General features: G+C 45.2%; 1 protein-coding gene across 1 annotated transcript; it reads left to right on the top strand.

The window, feature by feature from the left end:
* The first annotated feature begins 241 nt into the window (after positions 1-241).
* On the top strand, positions 242-20,122 carry PRDM14 (PR/SET domain 14). The gene is made up of 7 exons (XM_053559347.1): positions 242-935; positions 2,084-2,137; positions 2,226-2,383; positions 4,108-4,375; positions 9,237-9,439; positions 16,435-16,536; positions 19,895-20,122. The coding sequence occupies exons 1-7, from the start codon at positions 242-244 to the stop codon at positions 20,120-20,122; spliced, it is 1,707 nt and encodes a 568-aa protein (XP_053415322.1).
* The last annotated feature ends 1,205 nt before the right edge of the window (positions 20,123-21,327 follow it).

The raw sequence follows: 21,327 nt of genomic DNA, 5'->3' as shown, positions 1-21,327 counted from the left end.
CCTGGAGTCCGGAGGGATCCTGGCAGATTTTCGTTTGGGCTCATATCTGTTTGTTTTTAACGTTTTTTTCTTTGCTTGTTTGTTTTTATTGTGGAGTAGGGCATACGGGACCAAATTGGGAAGCGTATCCAGTTCCCTTCGACCTGGGGCTGTCTCTGGAAGAGGAGCCCGGGCCAGGTAGCGGGCGTGACCCCGTTTCGTGCCTGCTTTTCCGCAGACGCGCCGAGCGCTGTGGCCGGGGATGGCTCTGCCGCCGCCAGGTGAGGACCGGCCTCAGGACAAGGTGTGCTACGCGCCCGAGAGCAGCCTCCAGCACCTGGCTGCTTATTACACACCTTTCCCGACCTTTGGCCAGTATGGAAACGCGTTGGCCGCCACGGAAGAGGATTTCCAACCTTTTCGGCAACTGGAGGCCGCGATGTCAGCTGTCCCGGCCATGCCCCCTTTCACCTTCCAGATGGCACCTCCCTTTCTGGGCCCGGGTCTGGCTCTTCAGAGCGAGCTGCTCTATGATCTACCCTGGTACAGCAAGCTACCGCCGTGGTACCCAGTTCCCCACCTCCCCGGGGAGGTGCTGCACTTCCTCAACAGCAGCCTGGAGTACACAGGTGCTAGTGGTGAAGATTTGGGTCACATTGGTGGCCGCAGCGACAATAGCCAGTGTTGCCCACCTGAAACTTTAATTCCACTGCCCCCTGTGGATGCTTCCCAGATACCCGAGGGGCTGAAGCCCTCCGGGTCATTATCTCACTCGCCCAGCAAGAGGTCTGAGGATGAGCCCAAGTCCTCCAACCAACAGGGGAAGTCGCCGAGTCCTTTTCACTTCACCGAGGAGGATCTGCACTTGGTCCTGTACGGGGTTACTCCCAGCCTGGAGCACCCAACGGGCCTGCGCCATGCGATTTCCGGCCTCCTGGTCCCCACAGACAGCCCTGGTAATGGGAGTCCACACCGCCTGGGAGCTGGGTGGCATGGCAGTAGAGTGGGAGCAGGAGTGGGAATGAGGCGCTTCCAGGTACACGGAAGGCTGCTCAAGGCCGGAAGGGGGGGTCGTGCCTCCAGGCGGCCTGCTTGCTTGACTGCAGGATGGTTTTAGTGAGAGCCCAGGACCAGGAGAGAAGTGGTTTGCCCAGTGGATTTGTCACCTGGGATTAGATTTTTCTGGATGTGCGAGGTGTCTGAATGACAGCTTTACATTACATAATTCAAATACACTTAAGGTCCCAGCACAGCCATCCGCCTTGACCTTAGTCAAGCATTAGCTCTGATTCTCAAATTTTTTTTTTTTTTTTTAGAGACAGTCTCACTTTATGGCCCTCGGTAGAGTGCCATGGCATCATACAGCTCACAGCAACCTCCAACTCCTGGGCTTAAGCGATTCTCTTGCCTCAGCCTCCCAAGTAGCTGGGACTACAGGCGCCCACCACAACACCTGGCTATTATTTGGTTGCAGTTTGGCCAGGGCCGGGTTTGAACCCGCCACCCTCCGTATATGGGGCCAGCGCTCTACTGACTGAGCCACAGGCACCGCCCATTCTCAAACCACCCATTCTCAAATTTCTTAAGTCTTACAAATGGGGTTAATTACATATCCTTGCAAAAGGTTGTTGTGAGTCCCAAATGAGAAGTTCTTGATGAAATTGTATATGAAAAGCTCATGTAAAAAAAGCAGGAAAAATAAAAATAATAGATAAATGTCAGACTCAGGATGAGTTATCTTTAGGGAGTTGAGAAGAAAATACCTTATATATAAAAAGCTTTTCATTGGCAGCGCCTGTGGCTCTGTGAGTAGGGCGCTGGCCCCATATACCGAGGGTGGCAGTTGGAACCCAGCCAAACTATAACAAAAAAAAAAAAAAAATAGCCAAGCGATGTGGCAGGCGCCTGTAGTCCCAGCTACTGGGGAGGCTGAGGTAAGAAAATCGCCTAAGCCCAAGAGCTGAAGGTTGCTGTGAGTTATGACTCCATTGCACTCTACCGAGGGTGACAAAATGAAACTCTGTCTGTAAAAAAAAAAAGAAAAGAAAGCTTTTCATGTTACATTTTTAACGAGAAACAAAAATTTAACCCTGACTTTTTCTAGGGTCTGATTCTCTTCCTCAAACTCCGGATAAAGACTCCCTCCAACTTCCAGAAGGTATGTGGACGCCTTGCTTGGGTCTCTTTCCCTGAACTAATGCAGAGTTGCTTGTTCATTCTCTTTTCTTGCCTTGGGCTTCCCCTAGGTCTCTGCCTCATGCAGACAATGTTTGGCAAAATCCCACATTTTGGCGTGTTCTGCAGTAATTTTGTTGCCAAAGGAGTCAGGTTTGGGCCCTTTCCAGGTAAAGTGGTCCATGCCAGTGAAATCAAGACCCATGGAGACAATTCTCTGATGTGGGAGGTAAATATGTTTCGGTGTATCTACTGAAAGTGGGAGGGGAGATACTGGTGGGGGAAAATCCTGGCTTTTGCTTCTCTGGGAGAGTCCTGGTCAGGGAGAGGGGACATCTAGGGCAGATATCTGCTGCTTGTGTTGCTGTGAGGGAAAGGAACACAGTAGGTGTTCACTCCATGAGCACAGCATGAATTCTGTATGTTTGTGATAACTTAAGGCATTTTAATGTGGAGAATATACATTTAAAGAATAATACATTGTAAAAAATAATAATACATTGTGTTATATGTATAAATGTTATAATATTTAAAGTACTTTCTACACCAAGTGCTTTAAATATTATACGATGGCGAAAGTATGCTAAAGGGAATAAAAACAAATTTTCAAATTCAAGTATTATTCACTAGTAAAATTAGTCAAGGATTTAAAAAAACAGATACTAGGGACGTGCTGGTGGGATTATAACTTATTAGGAGCAGGAGAAAACTGTTTGTCAGCATTGAAATATCCAAAGTCTCCTGACCCTGAATTTTTACTGCTAGGAATATAGTTTAGGAAAAAAATCTGAAATCCAGGCTGTGTGGAAGATGCTGCTCATGAGGTTATTTATAATAACAAGACGTTGAGACAGTGAAATTGCCAGCAGCATAGAAACAAATGACAGCTCTATCAATGCGCATGGAAACTTAGCGGGTATAAAAAGAAAACTAATCCGTTGTCTTTGAATTGTGGAATTAAATTAACTTCCTCTGTATTTCTCTTATCTCTGCTTATGAAATTAACATGTATTCATTAGAGCAATCTTGTGAATCAAGAAAGTGATAAAAGTAAGAATCTTTGGCTCAGCGCCTATAGCTCAGCTGCTAGAGCGCCAGCCACATACAACAGAGCTGAGGGGTTTGAACCCAGCACAGGTCTGGCAAACAACAATGACAACTACAACCAAAAAATAGCCGGACGGGTGGCACCTGTGGCTCAAGGAGTAGGGTGCCATCCCCATATACCAGAGGTAGCGGGTTCAAACCTGGCCCTGGCCAAAAAACAAAAAAGCAAAAAAATAGCTGGGCATTGTGGCGGGAGCCCATAGTCCCAGCTGCTTGGTAGGCTGAGGCAAGAGAATTGCTTAAGCCCAAGAGTTTGAGGTTGGGGCGGCGCCTGTGGCTCAATGAGTAGGGCATCGGCCCCGTATGCTGAGGGTGGCGGGTTCAAACCCAGCCCCGGCCAAACTGCAACAAAAAAAAAATAGCCGGGTGTTATGGTGGGTGCCTGTAGTCCCAGCTGCTCGGGAGGCTGAGGCAAGAGAATCGCGTAAGCCCAAGAGTTAGAGGTTGCTGTGAGCCGTGTGACACCACGGCACTCTACCTGAGGGCGGTACAGTGAGACTCTGTCTCTACAAAAAAAAAAAAAAAGAGTTTGAGGTTGCTATGAGCTGTGACACCACGGCACTCTACTAAGGGCGACATAGTGAGACTCTGTCAAAAAAAAAAAAAAAAAGAGTAAGAATCTTTAAAAAAAAAAAGTCACATAAATTACCTACAGAGATGTCCTGAAGCTATTAAACCTACATAGGTTTAAGTAGATAGATGTGTTAATTATAAAGATGTGGAAATCTGTTTATGGAAAAACATTTGGTGGACTCAAGTGTGAGGTTTGGGTTATAAGTTTTTAGTAAGTTTATAGGGTAGACAAAAGAAAAGTACAGTGCAAACTTCACGTCCTGTTTCATTTAGATCTTTGAAGATGGTCATTTGAGCCATTTTATAGATGGAAAAGGAGGTATGGGGAATTGGATGTCCTATGTCAACTGTGCCCGCTTCCCCAAGGAGCAGAACCTAGTTGCTGTGCAATGTCAAGGGCAAATATTTTATGAGAGCTGCAGAGAAATTCACAAGAACCAAGAACTCCTTGTATGGTATGGAGACTGCTATGAGAAGTTTCTAGACATTCCTGTGAGCCTTCAAGTCACAGAGCCCGAGAAGCCTTCTGAGCCCCCTGAAGGTGAGTGTACACCTTTGCCTCACCTAGTGAGGGCATCCTATTATAAAAAGCCTGGGCTCTTTTCCACAAACCATCTTTTTGGGGCTCCTCCCTCCCAAAGGCTGGTGCAGGAGGCTAAATGGAGTGTGTCTCTAACCAGGGAGGCATTGCCCAGATGAAGGAAAGTGCCCTCACCTTTCCAATTCTGCTGAAGCTGCTTCAATTCACAAGGATAACTTTTCTTCTTCCCCTTTACCCCCTTCCCGAGAATAAAAGAAAAGTGAAATAAACGGATGTAACTTCTGCTGTAGGTGACCCAGTTTCTTATTCATCCCTGCCCTGGCTGACATAGCTGATGAAACCAAAGTGCTGCACCAGTGTTTTTCAAATGGTGGGTTGGCAGAGTTGCAGTCCCATAGTGGGGCAGGAAATCAGGCTGGTGGTGGAAACCAGCCTTTAAAGATAAGAGCGAGAATAAGAATAAAGTAGAATGGGAAATATTGATGGGAATCACTTAAGTAACAGTAAGCTTTGTTTTGTGAAGGTTTTGCTTCAAATAAGTACACATGTGTATTCTGGGCATCAAATATAAATTTTTTTTTTTTTTTGAGACAGAGTCTTGCTTTGTTGCTCTCAGTAGAGTGGCCTGGCATCAGAGCTCACAGCAACCTCCAACACTTGAACTCAAGTGATTCTCTCTTTTTTTTTTTTTTTGAGACAGTTTCACTATATCACCCTTGGTAGAGTGCTATGGCATCACAGCTCACAGCAACCTCCAACTCTTGGACTTAAGCGATTCTCTTGCCTCAGCCTCCCAAGTAGCTGGGACTACGGGCTCCTACCACAACGCCTGGCTATTTTTTTGTTGCAGTCATCATTGTTATTTAGCAGGCCTGGGCCAAGCTCGAAGCGGCCACCTTTGGTAAAAGTGACCGTAAAAGCTACGGGAGCCGAGTCTCAAGTGATTCTCTTGACTAAGCCTCCCAATTAGCCCAGACTACAGGCGCCCACCACAATGCCTGGCTATTTTTGGAGATGGGGCTTGCTCTTGCTCAGGCTGGTACTAAAACTGAGCTCAGGCAATCCACATGCCTTGGCCTCCCAGAGTGCTAGGATTACAGGCATGAACTGCAGAGCTGGGCCATAAAATGTATTTCTTACTATGGGTCTCATGCAAATTTGAGACACATTGAGCTAGACTCTCACTCTCAGGCTTTAAGGCGGATGTGAATACCGTAGGATCATGTGGATGGTGTAGGAGTGGGGCTGTAAGGTTAAGGTGGGAATGGGAGCGAGATGGTAGGATTCTCTGTGGTCTGGAGCTCAGAGTGGTCTCATACTCAGCACCAAACCAAGTTTAAGTCTTTTTTGGTCACTTTCCAAAATGTACCAACTGCTTTCTAAATAAAAGTGAAAAGTACATGCTTACTAACATACAAAATGTAATCATTATCCTTTTGGGAAATTATTTAACATCATGTATCAGACTTTGATGGCTCAGTAATACTCCTCTGGGAATTCATTGTCAAGAAATAGTGCAGGCTCAGCGCCTGTAACTCAGTGGCTAAGGTGCCAGCCACATACACCAGAGTTGGTGGGCTTGAATCCAGCCCGGGCCCGCCAAACAACAATGACAACTATAACCAAGAAATAGCCAGGCATTGTGGCGGGCACCTGTAGTCCCAGCTAATTGGGAGGCTGAGGCAAGAGAATCGCTTAAGCCCAGGAGTTGGAGTTTGCTGTGAACTGTGATGCCATGGCACTCTACCCAGGGCATTAGCTTGAGGCTCTGTCTCAAAAAAAAAGAAATAGTGCAAAAGGAAAAAGCATTGTCCACGAAGATTTTTACTATAGCACCATTCATATTAGTGAAAAATCACAAACAACCTATTCTCAGTAGTAGAATAATTGTTAAGAAAGTGAGATGCTGGGCTCAGTGAGTAGGGCGCCGGCCCCATATGCTGAGGGTGGCAGGTTCAAACCCAGCCCCGGCCAAAGCGCAACAAAAAATGGCCGGGCGTTGTGGCGGGCACCTGTAGTCCCAGCTGCTCGGGAGGCTGAGGCAAGAGAATCGCGTAAGCCCAAGAGTTAGAGGTTGCTGTGAGCCATGTGACGCCACGGCACTCTACCCAAGGGCGGTACAGTGAGACTCTGTCTCTACAAAAAAAAAAAAAAAAAAAGAAAGTGAGATGCTATAGGTTGAGCATCCCCAATCCAAAGTGCTCCAAGACTTTCTGAGCACCAGTGTGACATCACAAGTAGTTAACAAAAACTTTGTTTCATGTGAAAATTATTTTATTTTATTTATTATTATATTTTTTGAGACAGAGTCCCACTATGTTGCCCTCGGTAGAGTGCCATTGTGTCATAACTCCCAGCAACCTCAAATTCCTGGGCTCAAGTGATTCTCTTGTCTCAGCCTCCCAAGTAGCTGGAAATACTGGCGTCTGACACAATGCCTGGCTATTTTTAGAGATGAGGCCTCAATCTGGCTGAGGCTGGTCTGGAACTTCTAAGCTCAGGCAATACACCCATCTCTGCCTCCCAAAGTGCTAGGATTACAGATGTAAGCCACTGTGCCTGGCTGAAAAGTTATTTTCAATTATTGAATAAAATTATCTTCAAGCCATGTGTATCAGGTGTATATGAAACAAACAAATTTTGTGTTTAGACTTGTATCTGACCCTCGAGATATCTCATTGTGTATATGAAATATCCCCAACTTGGAGAAAATTTGAAACACATTTTGTTCCAAGCATTTTGGATATGGGATGGTCAACCTGTATGTTGCTAACATGGAATATTATACAGATAGTAGGGATGACAGTCATAACAAGCAACAGAGATACTGCAGCACGCGGTTAGCTCTGCCGCAGTTCTGGGCCAAACGGTGTCTGGTGCTTACAGCATTGTTACATGAGATGAATTTTGGACAGCGTGTAGCCACGAACTTGTAAACAATTTGTTGGGAAGAATTATGGGTGAATTCATTTGTTTTTGTTAATATGAGCAGTTTGGATATGATTAAAAAAAGAAAGAAAAATAAAAATTCCTCTCTCTCAAAAGAAATGTTTTTTTTTTTTTCTCTTAAAAGCTTTAAGGTCTTGAGCGTAGAGGGAAAGGTCTGAACTCTTATGTGGGAGGGTTATTTGACTATGCAAGCGTGCCGTGCATGTGTGAGAGTATGTGTGTGTGTTGGGGTGTGGGAGTGTGAAGGGGGGGGAGAAGGATAGGGACCATGATAAAATGAGGTTAAAACACACTTCCAAAGACCTGAGCAGAAGATGAAGCTTAATTAGTAATGTCACTCCCCTTTCTGCCTAATGGTATTCTTATGCAAATTCACTACTGAGCCCTTATTCTGAATTTTGGTGTGCTTTAGTGCTTTGATTTGTAAAATCGTGGACCTTCTCTTCTCCCCCATGAAGTGGGAAGGCCAGGTATTTCTGACCAATGAAAATTCTAGCTCTGTGCAAAAAAAACTGTCCCAACCAGGGGATTCTGAGAGTATTAGCACCTCAATGAAAGTGACAGACATAGCTGGGCCTTGGAGGGGCTGGAGTAGGCTGGGATTGGCACTTACCTTCCCAGTTATTTACTTAATAAATGTTTTTTTTTCTTTAGCCACCTGTTAAACGTGCCTGGGATGTAGTTGTCAACTAACAAAGCCCCTGATGGACAGGTTCCCTGCTGTCCTGATGCTGCTAAAAAGATTTCTATCTACAGACACTTGCATAGACTCACTCTTGGCTCTTCTCCCTCCCTTGGGGGCAAACAATGAGGTCTCAGTGATGCATTCATAGTCAAAGCTACTTCATCTCCTGGAATCCTGAGTGTCCTCAGCAGGGATGCTTTTGTTGGTGGCCCCTGTTCTCCCTCCTTCCTCCAACTCATAGACACCCCTGGACCTGGGGCCTCTTTTGCTAGGGTCCAGCTGCACCCTCTCTAACCTCTCTCTCCTTCCCTCCTCCATTGATCAGATTGACCCTCCTTGGTCTTGCCTGTCATTCAATGATGCTATCACTCACAGTGGGAAGACCAGTTAAGTGTTAGAATCCAATTAGTCATCCCAGTAACCCCATGTCTTAGGGAAGTCAAGATGTCATTCTTACTCCAAAACATGGAGATTCTAGCTCTGGAATCTTTCTCAAAAGTTTAGAGAAGTAGGCTGCAAACCAAGAGGGTGGCTAGAGAACCATGGGGTCCGATGGAACAGCACTGGGATCCCTGGAAAGTTAGCTGCCAGGGTCGTGGTGACTGCTTTGAACTTGTAGCTCAGGCTAAATCTTAAAGGCATAAAGTAAGTATGCCTCAGTCGAGTCACCATGTAACAGTGCCAGGCAGGGATGTGTTCAAGAACTATAGGGTTAAACTGCTCTTATATTGGGCTGGAGGAAGGGTTTTTTTCAACAAATACATTTCAGGAAACGAGAGAAGGAGAACCTATGGGGTCAGATATTTAAGAGATGTAGCAAAATGTACGACATGTAGACTTTGCTTGAATCCTAATTTGAACAAACTGAACATGAAGTAGTTAGATATGTATGTATGTAAGAAATTAATTATTTAAATATGACAATGGAATTATACTTTAAAAAACAATTATCTCCGAAAGCTTACAGTTTGTGGTATTTTTGAATCAAATGATGAATTAGTATTAAAATAATCCGTGATGGGAAGAAGTGCTATAAATGAAAACAGGTTTGGCTGTGAGCTGGTCACCATCCAAACCTAGTGTTGGGCACTTGAGGGTTTCTCAGACGTTATTATTTTCGCTTTGGTATATGGTTCTGAAATAAAAAGGTTTTTTTTTAATCCTCTTGGAGGAAATGAAAAGGAAAGAGATAACTGAAAAAGCCACTGTGTTTTCTGTGTTCGACAGAGTCTGCAGAAGGCTATAGGTGCGAGAGGTGTGGGAAAGTGTTTACCTACAAATATTACAGAGACAAGCACCTCAAGTACACCCCCTGTGTGGACAGCGGTGACAGGAAATTTCCCTGCTCCCTCTGCAAACGATCCTTTGAGAAGCGGGACCGCCTCCGGATCCACATCCTTCACGTTCACGAGAAACACAGGCCTCACAAGGTAAGCGTGAGGACACCGCCATCACCCTCCCTCCCAAGCCCCTGAACACACCCTGAGGGCCTCTAGGTGCTGCATGTCCAATGCAACGCTGGACAGTACCACCTCCCAGAAGGTGACAGTGTTACGGAGAGGCAGACATGAAGAGCTGCAGTGACACACGTGTTAGGATGAGTGTATCAGGCAGAGGAGGAAAGCAAGGGACGCAGTGTCCCCTGCTACCCAGACACTTGGTTATGACAGGTGCACAGAAGAGGTGGTCTGGGGCTGAGTCTAGAAGCAAAAAATGGGGTATTTGATTCGTACTGGAGGTAGAGTTGATGCCTCGGGACAGAGTTGAGCCTGCGTGTGGCCTTAGGTCACTGCACTTTGATCAGAATCCAGGCAGGCAGGTGAGGAGGAAGCATAGGCCTGGTCCAGAATGAAGGTCTCTGGCAGGCCGGGGATTTTGTAGGGAAGAAAGGCAATGATGACATCAAGGAGCCATTTTCTGCCATTTTTGGACACCTGGTGTCTGCCAGGCTTGGTGCAAAAGAGTACAAAATACCCTTGAGCTTAATTAGAAAGAGGGGGAGATGTGGGCACAGAGGGATTCTTGCCTTACTCTGGTCCTGAGGAGACTTCCTAAGGGAACCTACCACTGTGAGCCCCATTTTCTCTTCATCTGAAAAGTCAGGGTAATTGTCGTGAAATTGTCTTTATCGCTCCCTTGCCAAGCTTTTAGAAAAATCACATTCAGGCTCAGCGTCTGTGGCTCAAGCGGCTAAGGCACCAGCCACATACACCTGAGCTGGTGGGTTCGAGTCCAGCCTGGGCCCACCAAACAACAATGACGGCTGCAACCAAAAAATAGCTAGGCATTGTGGCAGGCGCCTGTAGTCCCAGCTACTTGGGAGGCGGAGGCAGGAGAATCGCTTAAGCCCAGGAGTTAGAGGTTGCTGTGAGCTGTGATGCCATGGCACTCTACCCAGGGCGACAGCTTGAGGCTCTGTCTCAAGCAAAAAAAAAAAGAAAGAAAAATCACATTCAGGGCGGCACCTGTGGCTCAGTGGGTAGGGCGCTGGCCCTATATACCGAGGGTGGCGGGTTCAAACCCAGCCTGGCCAAACTGCAACAACAAAAAAAATAGCCGCGGGTGGCACCTGTGGCTCAGTGAGTAGGGCGCTGGCCCCATATGCTGAGGGTGGCGGGTTCAAACCCGGCCCCGGCCAAACTGCAACCAAAAAATAGCCGGGCGTTGTGGCGGGCGCCTGTAGTCCCAGCTGCTCGGGAGGCCAAGTCAAGAGAATCACCTAAGTCCAGGACTTGGAAGTTGCTATAGGCTGTGTGACGCCACGGCACTCTACCACGAGCGATAAAGTGAGACGCTGTCTCTAAAAAAAAAGAAAAAGAAAAATCACATTTGGTTTACTATATTACATACTCCTGTAAAGTTTGAGTACTTTCACAATTAACATGTATTATTTGGGTAATTCTCAAAGGATTTTAAAATAACAAAACAGTGAAGTTACTTCTTGCCTATTATACTGACATAAGTAAAATGTTAAACGGACTATCTAATATTATGACAGTGAAAGTTAGACACTGGACAGTCATCAACACATAATTGGTTGTATAAACTATGGCTTATTTCTTGGCCAGGCACTGTGGCTCACACCTAAAATCCCAGAATTTTGGGAAGGCCCACGTGGAAGAATGGCTTGAGGCCAGGAGTTTAAGTCCAGCGCCTCCTCACCCAACACAGCAGAAAAAACACCTCTGCCTCTGGGAGTGATGGCACATACCTGCAGTCCCAACTCTTTAGGAATTTGAGGCAAGAGGATTACTTGAGCCCTTGAGTTCAAGTCCGCTGTTTCTCTGCCACAGCACTGAGCTAATTTTTCTATTTTTAGTAGACACAGGGTCTTAATCTTGTTCAAACTGGTCTCAAACTCCTGAGCTCAAGGGGTCCTCCCACATCATCCTCCCAGAATGCTAAGATTGTAGGCGTTAACCACCATACCCACCATACCAGGCCTTATGTTGCCATTTTGATAAAGGAAAAATAGTATCTTATATTAATTTGTGTCTTCTTTATTATTTTATTTCATTATATACATATATATATAATATAGACAGTCTCAAGCTGTTGCCCTGGGTAGAGTGCTATGGCGTCATAGCTCACAGCAACCTCCAACTCAGGCTCAAGCTATCCTCTTGCCTTAGTTTTTCTATTTTTAGTAGAGATGGGGTCTCATTTTTGTTCAGACTGGTCTCGAACTCCTGAGCTCAAGCAATCCCCCCCACTTTGGCCTCCCGGAGTGCTAGGATTACAGGCATGAGCCACCTTGCTTGGCCTGTTATTTTTATTTTCATTTTTCTTTAAAGAATCTCAGTTTGTCATCCTCAGTTGAGTACCAAGGCATCATAGCTCACATTAACCTCAAACTCTTCAGCTCAAGTGATCTTCTTGCCTCAGCCTCCCAAGTAGCTAGGACTGCAGGAGCCTGCCACAATGCTTGGCTTTGTTTTTTTTTTTTCAGAGACAGAGTCTCACTTTGCTGCCCTCTGTAGAGTGCTGTGACGTCACAACTCACAGCAACCTCCAGCTCTTGGGCCCAGGCGATTCTCTTGCCTCAGCCTCCCTAGTAGCTGGGACTACAGGCTAGTTTTTTTTAGAGACAAGGGTCTTGCTCTTGTTCAGGCTGGTCTCAAACTCCTGAGCTCAGAGAATCCACCCCCCATGACCTCCCAGAGTGCTAGGGTTACAGGCAAGAGCCACGGCATCTGGCCCTTGTTTCTTCGTTATTGAGGCTGTGGTGTTTTTTTTTTGTTTTTGAGATAGCATCTCATTTTGTCACCCTGGGTAGAGTGCTGTGGCATCATAGTTCACAGCAACCTCAAACTCTTGGGCTCAAGCTATCTTCTTGCCTCAGCTTCCCAAGGAGCTGGGACTACAGGCATCTGCCACAATGTCTGAGCTAGTTTTTTTCTTTCTTTTTTTTTTTTTAGAGACAGTCTCACCTTGTTGCCCTCAGTAGAGTGCTGTGACATCACAGCTCACAGCAACCTCCAGCTGTTGGGCTCAGGCAATTCTCTTGTCTCAGCCTCTCAAGTAGCTGGGACCACAGGCACCCACCACAATTTTTTGTTGCAGTTTGGCCGGGGCTGGGTTTGAACCTGCCACCCTTGGTATATGGGGCCGGCGCCCTACTCACTGAGCCACAGGTGCCGCCCTGAGCTATAGTTTTTCTATTTTTGGTAGAGATGAACTCTCACTCTTGCTCAAGCTGTTCTCCAACTCCATCTGCCTCGGCCTCCTGGATTGCTAGGATTACAGGCCTGAGCCACTGCAGCAGGCCTGTTTTTGTTTTTGAGACAGTCTTGGTCTGTTGCCCAGGCTAGAGTGCCATGGCTTCATCATAGCTCACAGCAACCTTACACTCCTGGGTTTAAGCAACCCTTCTGCCTCAGCCTCCAAAGTAGCTGAGACTACAGATACACACTCTCACATCTGGCCAATTTTTCTATTTTTTGTGGAGTATTGAGGTCTCACTCTTGCTCAGGCTGGTCTTGAACTCCTAACCTCAAGTAATCCTCCTACTTCAACCTCCCAGAGTGCTGGGATTATACAGGTGTGAGATATATATACTGAATATATCTGCTAACAGAACATCTCAACTTGAATTTCGCATGGCACTTTCCTCAAATTACGTTTAGAGGGTCAAGGCTTTTTCTTATCTACCTTAACACTTAATTCAACCTGAACAGAAGAAAAAGAAGCTGAGGGCCACGCCTACCAGCCTAGCACTCTGGGAGGCTGAGACCAGTGAATTGCCTGAGCTCACAGATTGGAGACCAGCCTAAGACAAAGTGAGACCCTGTCTCTAATTTTGAAGAATTTTTAATTTTGATGTTTTAGATTTGGGATGGTCAACCTGTACCATTAAAGAAAATTATCTCCCAAATAAAAAAGGATTTTTACAGAGAAATAAAATTGGAGGTGTGTTTGAATTACAGCAAAAGAAAACCAATCATGACCTTAATTTCTGTGAATCTTTGACGTACGTACCCACTAAAAATATTGTGAAGCATTTGTTTAATCCCATTAGGTAATATTTCTCTATACTTATATCACAGGCTGGCAGATTTTGTTCTCAGAGAATATGCTAAACAGTTACATAACATCCATACTGTAATTTCTTGTTATATAATAATACAAATTTAAATGATAATATGTTAAGCCTGATATCCTTTCTCTATTAAAAATTGTCTCATTGATATGTTGTAATATTTCTTCAAATAAATCTCTCCTATAAACCACAAAAAAAAAAAATTGTCTCATTGTAAACTCACTACTTTTTTAACAGATCTACTCTTAATTCTTAGGAGCAAGAAGAAGCATTTAATTCATCAGTCTTGACTATATGTTGTCTGATCTTTGAATAACAAGTAAAGAATGAAAATCATTAGAAAAAATAAAAAAAGAAAAGAAAAAAGCCTGGCGTTGTGGCAGGGGCCTGTAGTCCCAGTTACTCGGGAGGCTGAGGCAAGTGAATCACTTGAGCAAGCCCAAGAGTTTGAGATTGCTGTGACCTTGACGACACTCTACTAAAGGTGGCAAAGTGAGACTCTGTCTCAAAACAAACAAACAAACAAAAGCTGAAATGAAACAGACGTTTGGAACATAAAATATAAATTTAGGTTCTTTTTTCTTTTCTTTTCCTCTTTTTTTTGATTTTGGGTTTTTTTTTTTTTCTTTGAGACACAGTCTCACTCTGTTGCCCAGGCTAGAGTGCTGTGGCATCAGCATAGCTCACAGCAACCTCAAACTTCTGGGCTCCATTGATCCTCCTGCATCAGCCTCCCCAGTAGCTGGGACTAGAGGCACTCACCAAAATGCCTGGCCAATTTTTCTATTTTTAGTAGACACGGGGTCTGGCTCTTGCTCTGGCTAGTCACAAACTCCTGAGTTCAAGTGGTCCTCCTGCCTCGGCTTCTCAGAGTGCAAGGATTACAGGCATGAGCCACTGTGTCCAGCCAGTGGATTGTTTCAATCTGAAAGTCCTAAGCACAAAGGAATTTTCTTATCCCCTTCCATGTTTTTTTTGTTCTTGATTTGTTTTTTTCCAATGATAGTTTCTTTTCCTTTCCTTTTTTTTTGTTTGTTTTTTGTTTGTCTTTTTTTTTCCTTTGAGACAATCTCACTAGGTCGCCCTCAGTAGAGTGCTATGGCATCACAGCTCACAGCAACTTCAAACTCTTGGGCCTTCAAATTCTCTTGCCTCAGCCTCCCAAGCAGCTGGGACTGCAGGCGCTCACCACAACGTCTGGCTAGTTTTTTTGTTGTTGTAATTGTCATTGTTATTTGGCAGGCCCGGGCTGGGTTCACACCTGCCAGCTCTGATGTGTGTGACCGGTGCCCTAGCCACTGAGCTACAGGCACTGAGCCTTTCTTTTTTTATTTTTTAGACAAAGTCTCACTCTGTCACCCTGGGTAGAGTGCTGTGATGTCATAGCTCCCAGAAACCTCAAACTCTTGGGTTCAAATGATCCTTTTGCCTCACCTCCTGAGTAGCTGGGTCTACAGGCACCTGCCACAATGCCCAAGCTAGTTTTTCTATTTTTAGTAGAGATGGGCTCTCACTCTTGTTCAGGCTGCTCTCCAACTCCTGAATTCAGGGGATCCACCTGCCTTGGCCTTCCAAAATGCTAGGATTACAGGTGTGAGCCACAGCTCCTGGCCCATATTTTTTTTCCCGGTAACGATAATAGATGATCATTAAAATTTCAAGCAGGTCAGAAACATTAAAGAGAAGATACATCCCAAATCCTGCCATCTACAAAGACCTGCTCTCTCTGATGCTGATAAAAGTACACCTGGGGAGCAGGGAGTGGAAGTATGAAAACCTTTCTCAGAGGCCGACGAGGTGGCTCACGCTTATAATCCTAGCACTCTGGGAGGCTGAATCTGGTGGATTGCCTGAGCTCATGAGTTCAAGACCAGCCTGAGCAAAAAGCAAGACCCTTTCTGTACTAAAAATACAAAAAGTGAGGCAAGAGGATCGCGTGAGCCCCAAATTTGGAGGTTGCTGTGAGCTATGACGCCACAGCACTCTACCTAGGGCAATAGCTTGAGACTCTGTCTCAAAAAAACAAACACACACAAAAAAACCTTTCTCAGAGGAAAATCGTTTTTCCTTTTTGGTGAATGTTATTTCTTCAAAAATGATGTCAAAACCAGTGTTCTGTTGCTGGCAGCCTCTCAGTGGTTGTGTCCCTCTGTTAACTCCGTCTCCTGGTGTGGAGTACCTCAGACTACAGAGACATGACGAGAGTCGTCCACAGTGACTCCCCCACATTTTAACCTTTTCTTGTAGGTACCACTGTCTGCCATGCCGTAGCGCCATTGTGGTTTGCACAGTCACCATCATCCCTGCTGGGTTTTAGCCCTGATTTTTTTTTTTTTTTTTTTTTTAGCACTGGGTTGAGGGTACAGTAGGCTGTACTCCATAAGTTCTTGTTGAGTACACTGCACGGTCCTTGCAATGTACTCACCGCCCTGTGAGGAAGGCAGAGCAGGTTATTTTGCCCACAAGGAAAATTGGCAAACAAAGATTCCAACTTTCGCTGATTACCCCGGTCACACAGCTACTCGTTGGCAGAGCAGGATTAATTCAGACCTCACATACCACAATTGTGTTCACTTCCCACATTTCACATCGGAAGCAACTGACACCCAAAGATGTTCTATGAATTCCCTTAAGTCACTGCATTGGCACTTGTGACCGCACTGGGCAACATCTTGACCAGAGCCCATGCTGCCCGATTTCTCAGTGTACAGATACCTTTCTACTGTCTCAGGAAGACCCTTAGCTTGGGGAGGGCAATCTACCATCTACAAAAATATGCAGAATAAATATAGGAGTTCTTCTCTCACCCCCAGGAAAATGCAATGTTGAAATGGACCTGTTGAGGAAGACATGATTTCAGCTGTATTTTTTCCTTTTTCGTCTCAGTGTTCTACGTGTGGGAAATGTTTCTCCCAGTCTTCCAGCCTGAACAAACACATGAGAGTCCACTCTGGAGACAGACCGTACCAGTGTGTGTATTGTACAAAGGTAAATGGAATCTCCTTTTAAGGGATCTGTCTTAAGTTCTGCTTGGGTATATATGGACATGAACTTGAAGCATAAGCCAGCTTATAATGATTTCTTGGTAAATGTTAATTAAGTATCAGCCCAGTCCTCATTTCTACCCCCAAATATGCTAAAGTTTGATAAAAATGATCACATGCAAGGCCGGGCATGGTGGCTCACGCCTGTAATCCCAGGACTCTGGGAGGCCGAGACAGGTGGATTGCCTAAGCTTAGGAGTTTCAGACCAGCCTGAGCAAGAGCAAAGCCCCGTCTCTAAAAATAGCCAGCCATTGTGGCAGGTGCCGATAGTCTGAGCTACTTGGGAGGCTGAGGCAAGAGAATCACTTGAGCACAAGAGTTTGAGGTTGCTGTGAGCTATGACATTACAGTACTCTACTGAGACAAACTGAGAAGAAAAAAAAAGCATAAGTACTACTGAAATGTTAGCTATCTTTGTTACTACTTTAAACCATGAAGACTTAACTTGGGGGAGGCGCCTGTGGCTCAAGGAGTAGGGCACCGGTCCCATATGCCGGAGGTAGAGGGTTCAAACCCAGCCCCAGCCAAAAACCACAAAATAAATAAATAAATAAATAAAAAAGACTTAACTTGGGAGTGTGCTGGTGATCTAACTTTCTAGAGGGATACTGGAGAAGTGGCATGTAATCTGTGCTATACAGAATATAAAGTTATAAAAATGGAGAGACATGGCTCAGTGCCAGCCACATACAGCTGAGCTGGAGGGTTCGAATCCAGCCTGGGCCTGCCAAACAACAATGATGGCTGCAACCAAAAAATAGCTGGGCATTGTGGCGGGCACCTGTAGTCCCAACTACTTGGGAGGCTGAGGCAGGCGAATCGCTTGAGCCCAAAAGTTGGAGGTTGCCATGAGCTGTGATGCCACGGCACTCTACCCAGAGCGACAGCTTCAGGCTCTGTCTCAAAAAAAACCAAACCACAAAAAACAAAATGGAGAGACAAATACCCATGCATGGTTAGGGGAGCTGTAATAGAGACAATAGTTTGCCTAGGCTTTTGTCCTGTTTGGGTGATACACATCTTTGCTATCCAGTGCACAATTGGACTTTAATGGTATGTGGCTAGTGATCACCAAATTGGACAGCACTGATGCAGAAAGCTGCTATATCACTGCAGAAAGTCCTATTGGAGAACACTGGGGGGTGGTAGACTGTGTTTTTATCATTGAGTTATTTATACGCTTTGTAATAAAGCCATACAAGAAATATAGACTGTCTTAGAGCAACTTCTCAACCTCCCCCAAAAGAATAAAACATTGAGTCTACCAGGCTTTGGGAAACTAACACCTCCAAAAAAGTGTGTGTTGATAGAATGAAAATAACCAACACAGAAAAACAGGGCTTGGGCAGCGCCTGTGGTTCAAGGAGTAGGGCGCCAGTCCCATATGCCAGAGGTGGTGGGTTCAAACCTAGCCCCGGCCAAAAACCACAAAAAAAAAAGAAAAACAGGGCTGAGACACAACTAGACTATATGAACTTTGCATGAACCAAAGGAAGGTACCATAGATTTGTATGAAAAGCAGCCTGTTCCAAGAGAGTAAACGCTCTCCCACAGAATTTGCAGAGCAAAGACAAAATACTCCACAAATCTTCCTATTCCTGGAGCTCTAAATCTGATCTTCACTTTGCACTTGTAGCTAACATGAGAACGGTGGATTCTCTGAAGTAAATTACATAAATTGGTGATCTGGCATATGGCAGACATACGAGCCTCCAGTTACTCCACGGGAAGACTGGCCAGGTCTGCGTGGCCTTTCTTCCAGAGCAGAGGGCCTGAGTTCCCATGTCCCAGTCTGGAGATAGAGGTGCCTCCAGACACCCCATTGTCCAGTGCTCCCAACCAGTTTGACCTGGTGTTTTCCAGTGGGCCCCCAAAAGGAGCTCATTTGCTTATACCTAATATGTTACCTGAAAGTAACAAAGGTCAGAAAATACTATTAAAGTGAATGATGGGAAAGGTTATAAATAGTGAAAAGAGAAGGTGACTGAGAAAAGATAATGTAAAAATAACAAAAGGACTCGGAAATCTTAAATGTTACACTACTCAGGAAAACACTTCGGTGGTTTCTTTAAAAACTAAATTTATAACTACAAAACAACCCAACAATTGCTCGCCTGGGCATTTATCCCAGGGAAATGAAGGCTTATGATGTTTAAAACAAATGTTTATAGCAGATATCTTTCAATGGGTAAGTGGTTGAATACTCTGTGGTGCACTGTTGACTGCTAAATGCTACTCAGCAGTAAAAAAGGAATGAGCTGTTGATAAATACAACAACCTGGATGAATCTCCAGGGAATTATACTGAAAATAGTACATCCTACATGGTTACATACTGTATGAGTGTTTATATAACATCCTCGAAATGATAAAATTGTAGGAATGAAGAGCAAATTAGTAACGTTCTCAGCTTAAGAAAGCATTGGAAGGGCGGCGCCTGTGGCTCAGGGGGTAGGGCGCCAGCCCCATATACCGAGGGTGGTGGGTTCAAACCCGGCCCCGGCCAAACTGCAACAAAAAAACAGTCCCAGCTACTTGGAAGGCTGAAGCAAGAGAATCGCCTAAGCCCAACAGCTGGAGGTTGCTATGAGCTACCAAGGGCAACAAAAGAAGACTCTGTCTCTAAAAAAATGCTAAAGAAAGAATTGGAAGTGGAAGGGAACTGGGCACACAGAGCAACATGAAGGATTCCTATGAGGAAAATAGTCTGTATCTTGACTATGTCAATGTCAACATCCTGGTTGTAATGTTGTAGTGTGGTATTGTAAGATGCACCAATGAGGGAAGCTAAATAAAAGTATGCATTTTAAAAAGAAGAAGAAAGTCAATAAGGTATCGGTTTGTGGAAAGATAATGGACAATTATTGGTTTCTTCTTTTTTTTTTTTTGAGATAGAGTCCCACTATGTTGCCCTCAGTAAAGTACTATGGCATCAGAGCTCACAGCAACCTTCAACTCTTTTTTTTTGCAGTTTGGCAAGGGCTGGGTTTGAACCCACTACCCTCAGTATATGGGGCCCGTGCCCTACTCACTGAGCCACAGGCACCACCCAATCTCCAACTCTTGGGCTTAAGCGCTTCTCTTGCCTCAGCCTCCCGAGTAGCTGGGACTACAGGCGCCTGCCACAACGCTTGGCTATGTTTTTGTTCCAGTTTGGCTGGGGCTGGGTTCAAACTTGACACCTTCAGTATATGGGGCCGACACCCTACTCACTGAATCACAGGCACCGCCCAAACCCTTCCTTTTAATTCCTCATGCAGCTAGTAAAGTTGATTTTCCTTGGTGCTTTCTGTCCTTTGTAGAAGTTCACAGCCTCCAGCATACTCCGCACACACATCAGGCAGCACTCCGGGGAGAGACCCTTCAAATGCAAGCACTGTGGTAAATCGTTTGCGTCCCACGCTGCCCATGACAGCCACGTTCGACGTTCACACAAGGAGGACGAGGGTTGCTCTTGTGGCATCTGTGGGAAAACCTTCGCAGATCAAGAAATATTCCGTGCCCACATGAAGTTTCATGACGACTACTAGGCCTCAGTGTGGGGCAACATGGAAACGGATTCTCTTTCTTGTTTTCTAACGTTTGCCTTGTATTTTGTTCTGTAACCATTACCTGTTCTTTCTTTCTTTCATTTTTGTTTCTTGTTTTGTTTTGTTTTTCTGAGGGAAATACTTGCTCTGTCTCCTGGGCTGGAATGCAACGGTGTCATCAGCTCACTGCACCCTTAGACTTCTAGGCTCAAGCAATCCTCCTGTCTCATCCTCTTGAGTACCTGGGACTTATAGGCGTGCTGCACCCTCAGACTGCTAGGCTCAAGCAATCCTCCTGTCTCATCCTCTTGAGTACCTGGGACTTATAGGCATGCACCACCAAGCCTGCGTTGTTTTTATTTTTAATTTTTTTTTTTTTTTTTGCAATTTTTGGCCGGGGCTCGGTTTGAACCTGCCACCTCTGGCAGATGGGGTTGGCGCCCTACTCCTTTGAGCCACAGGCTCTGCCCTTTTTATTTTTAATTTTTTTTAGAGACAGGGTCTCTGTAAGTTGCCCAGGATGGTGTCAAACTCCTGGCCTTAAGTTGTTTGCCTGCCTCTGCCTCCCAAAGTGCTGGGATTATAGGCATGGCCACCAACCTGGCCTGGTTACTTCTTTGTAGAAGATTTTTTTTTTTTTTGCAGGGTTTTTTTTTTCTTTTGGCTGGGGCTGGGCTTGAACCTGCCACCTGCATATGGGGCCAGTGCCCTACCCCTTTGAGCCACAGGAACCGCCCAGAAGATTTTTTTTTTTTTAATTCACTGAAACTTGGCTGGGTGCCTGTAGCTCAGTGGCTAGGGCACCAGCCACGTGCACCGGAGCTGGCAGGTTTGAATCCAGCCCAGGCCAGCCAAACAACAATGACAACTGTAACCAAAAAAAAATAGCCAGGCTTTGTGGCAGGTGCCTGTGGTCCCAGCTATTTGGGAGGCTGAGGCAAGAGAATCTCTTGAGCCCAAGAGTTTGAGGGTGCTGTGAGCTGTGACGCCAAGGCACTCTGCCGAGGGTGACATAGTGAGACTCTGTGTCAAGAAAATAAATAAATAAATATAAAATTCTGAAACTAGGGCTTTATGAGTACTATAATGAATTAATCTTTCACCTTTATTTGGATTCTTTTTTTTTTTTTTTTTATTGTTGGGGATTCATTGAGGGTACAATAAGCCAGTTTACACTGATTGCAATTGTTAGGTAAAGTCCCTCT

Source organism: Nycticebus coucang, chromosome 13 (genome assembly GCF_027406575.1).
Source record: "Nycticebus coucang isolate mNycCou1 chromosome 13, mNycCou1.pri, whole genome shotgun sequence".
Classification (NCBI taxonomy): Eukaryota; Metazoa; Chordata; class Mammalia; order Primates; family Lorisidae; genus Nycticebus; species Nycticebus coucang.
The sequence above is the reverse complement of the archived record's forward strand: the minus strand, read 5'-3'. Positions and strand labels throughout refer to the sequence as shown.

What these genes read in the sequence shown, in the direction of transcription:
- PRDM14 (XM_053559347.1), top strand. Translation starts at nt 242, where the DNA reads ATGGCTCTGCCGCCGCCAGGTGAGGACCGGCCTCAGGACAAGGTGTGC. An exon ending in GCCTTCTGAGCCCCCTGAAG is followed by an intron (nt 4,376 to 9,236) that starts GTGAGTGTACAC and finishes TGTGTTCGACAG; the next exon opens with AGTCTGCAGAAGGCTATAGG. An exon ending in AGAAACACAGGCCTCACAAG is followed by an intron (nt 9,440 to 16,434) that starts GTAAGCGTGAGG and finishes TTTTCGTCTCAG; the next exon opens with TGTTCTACGTGTGGGAAATG.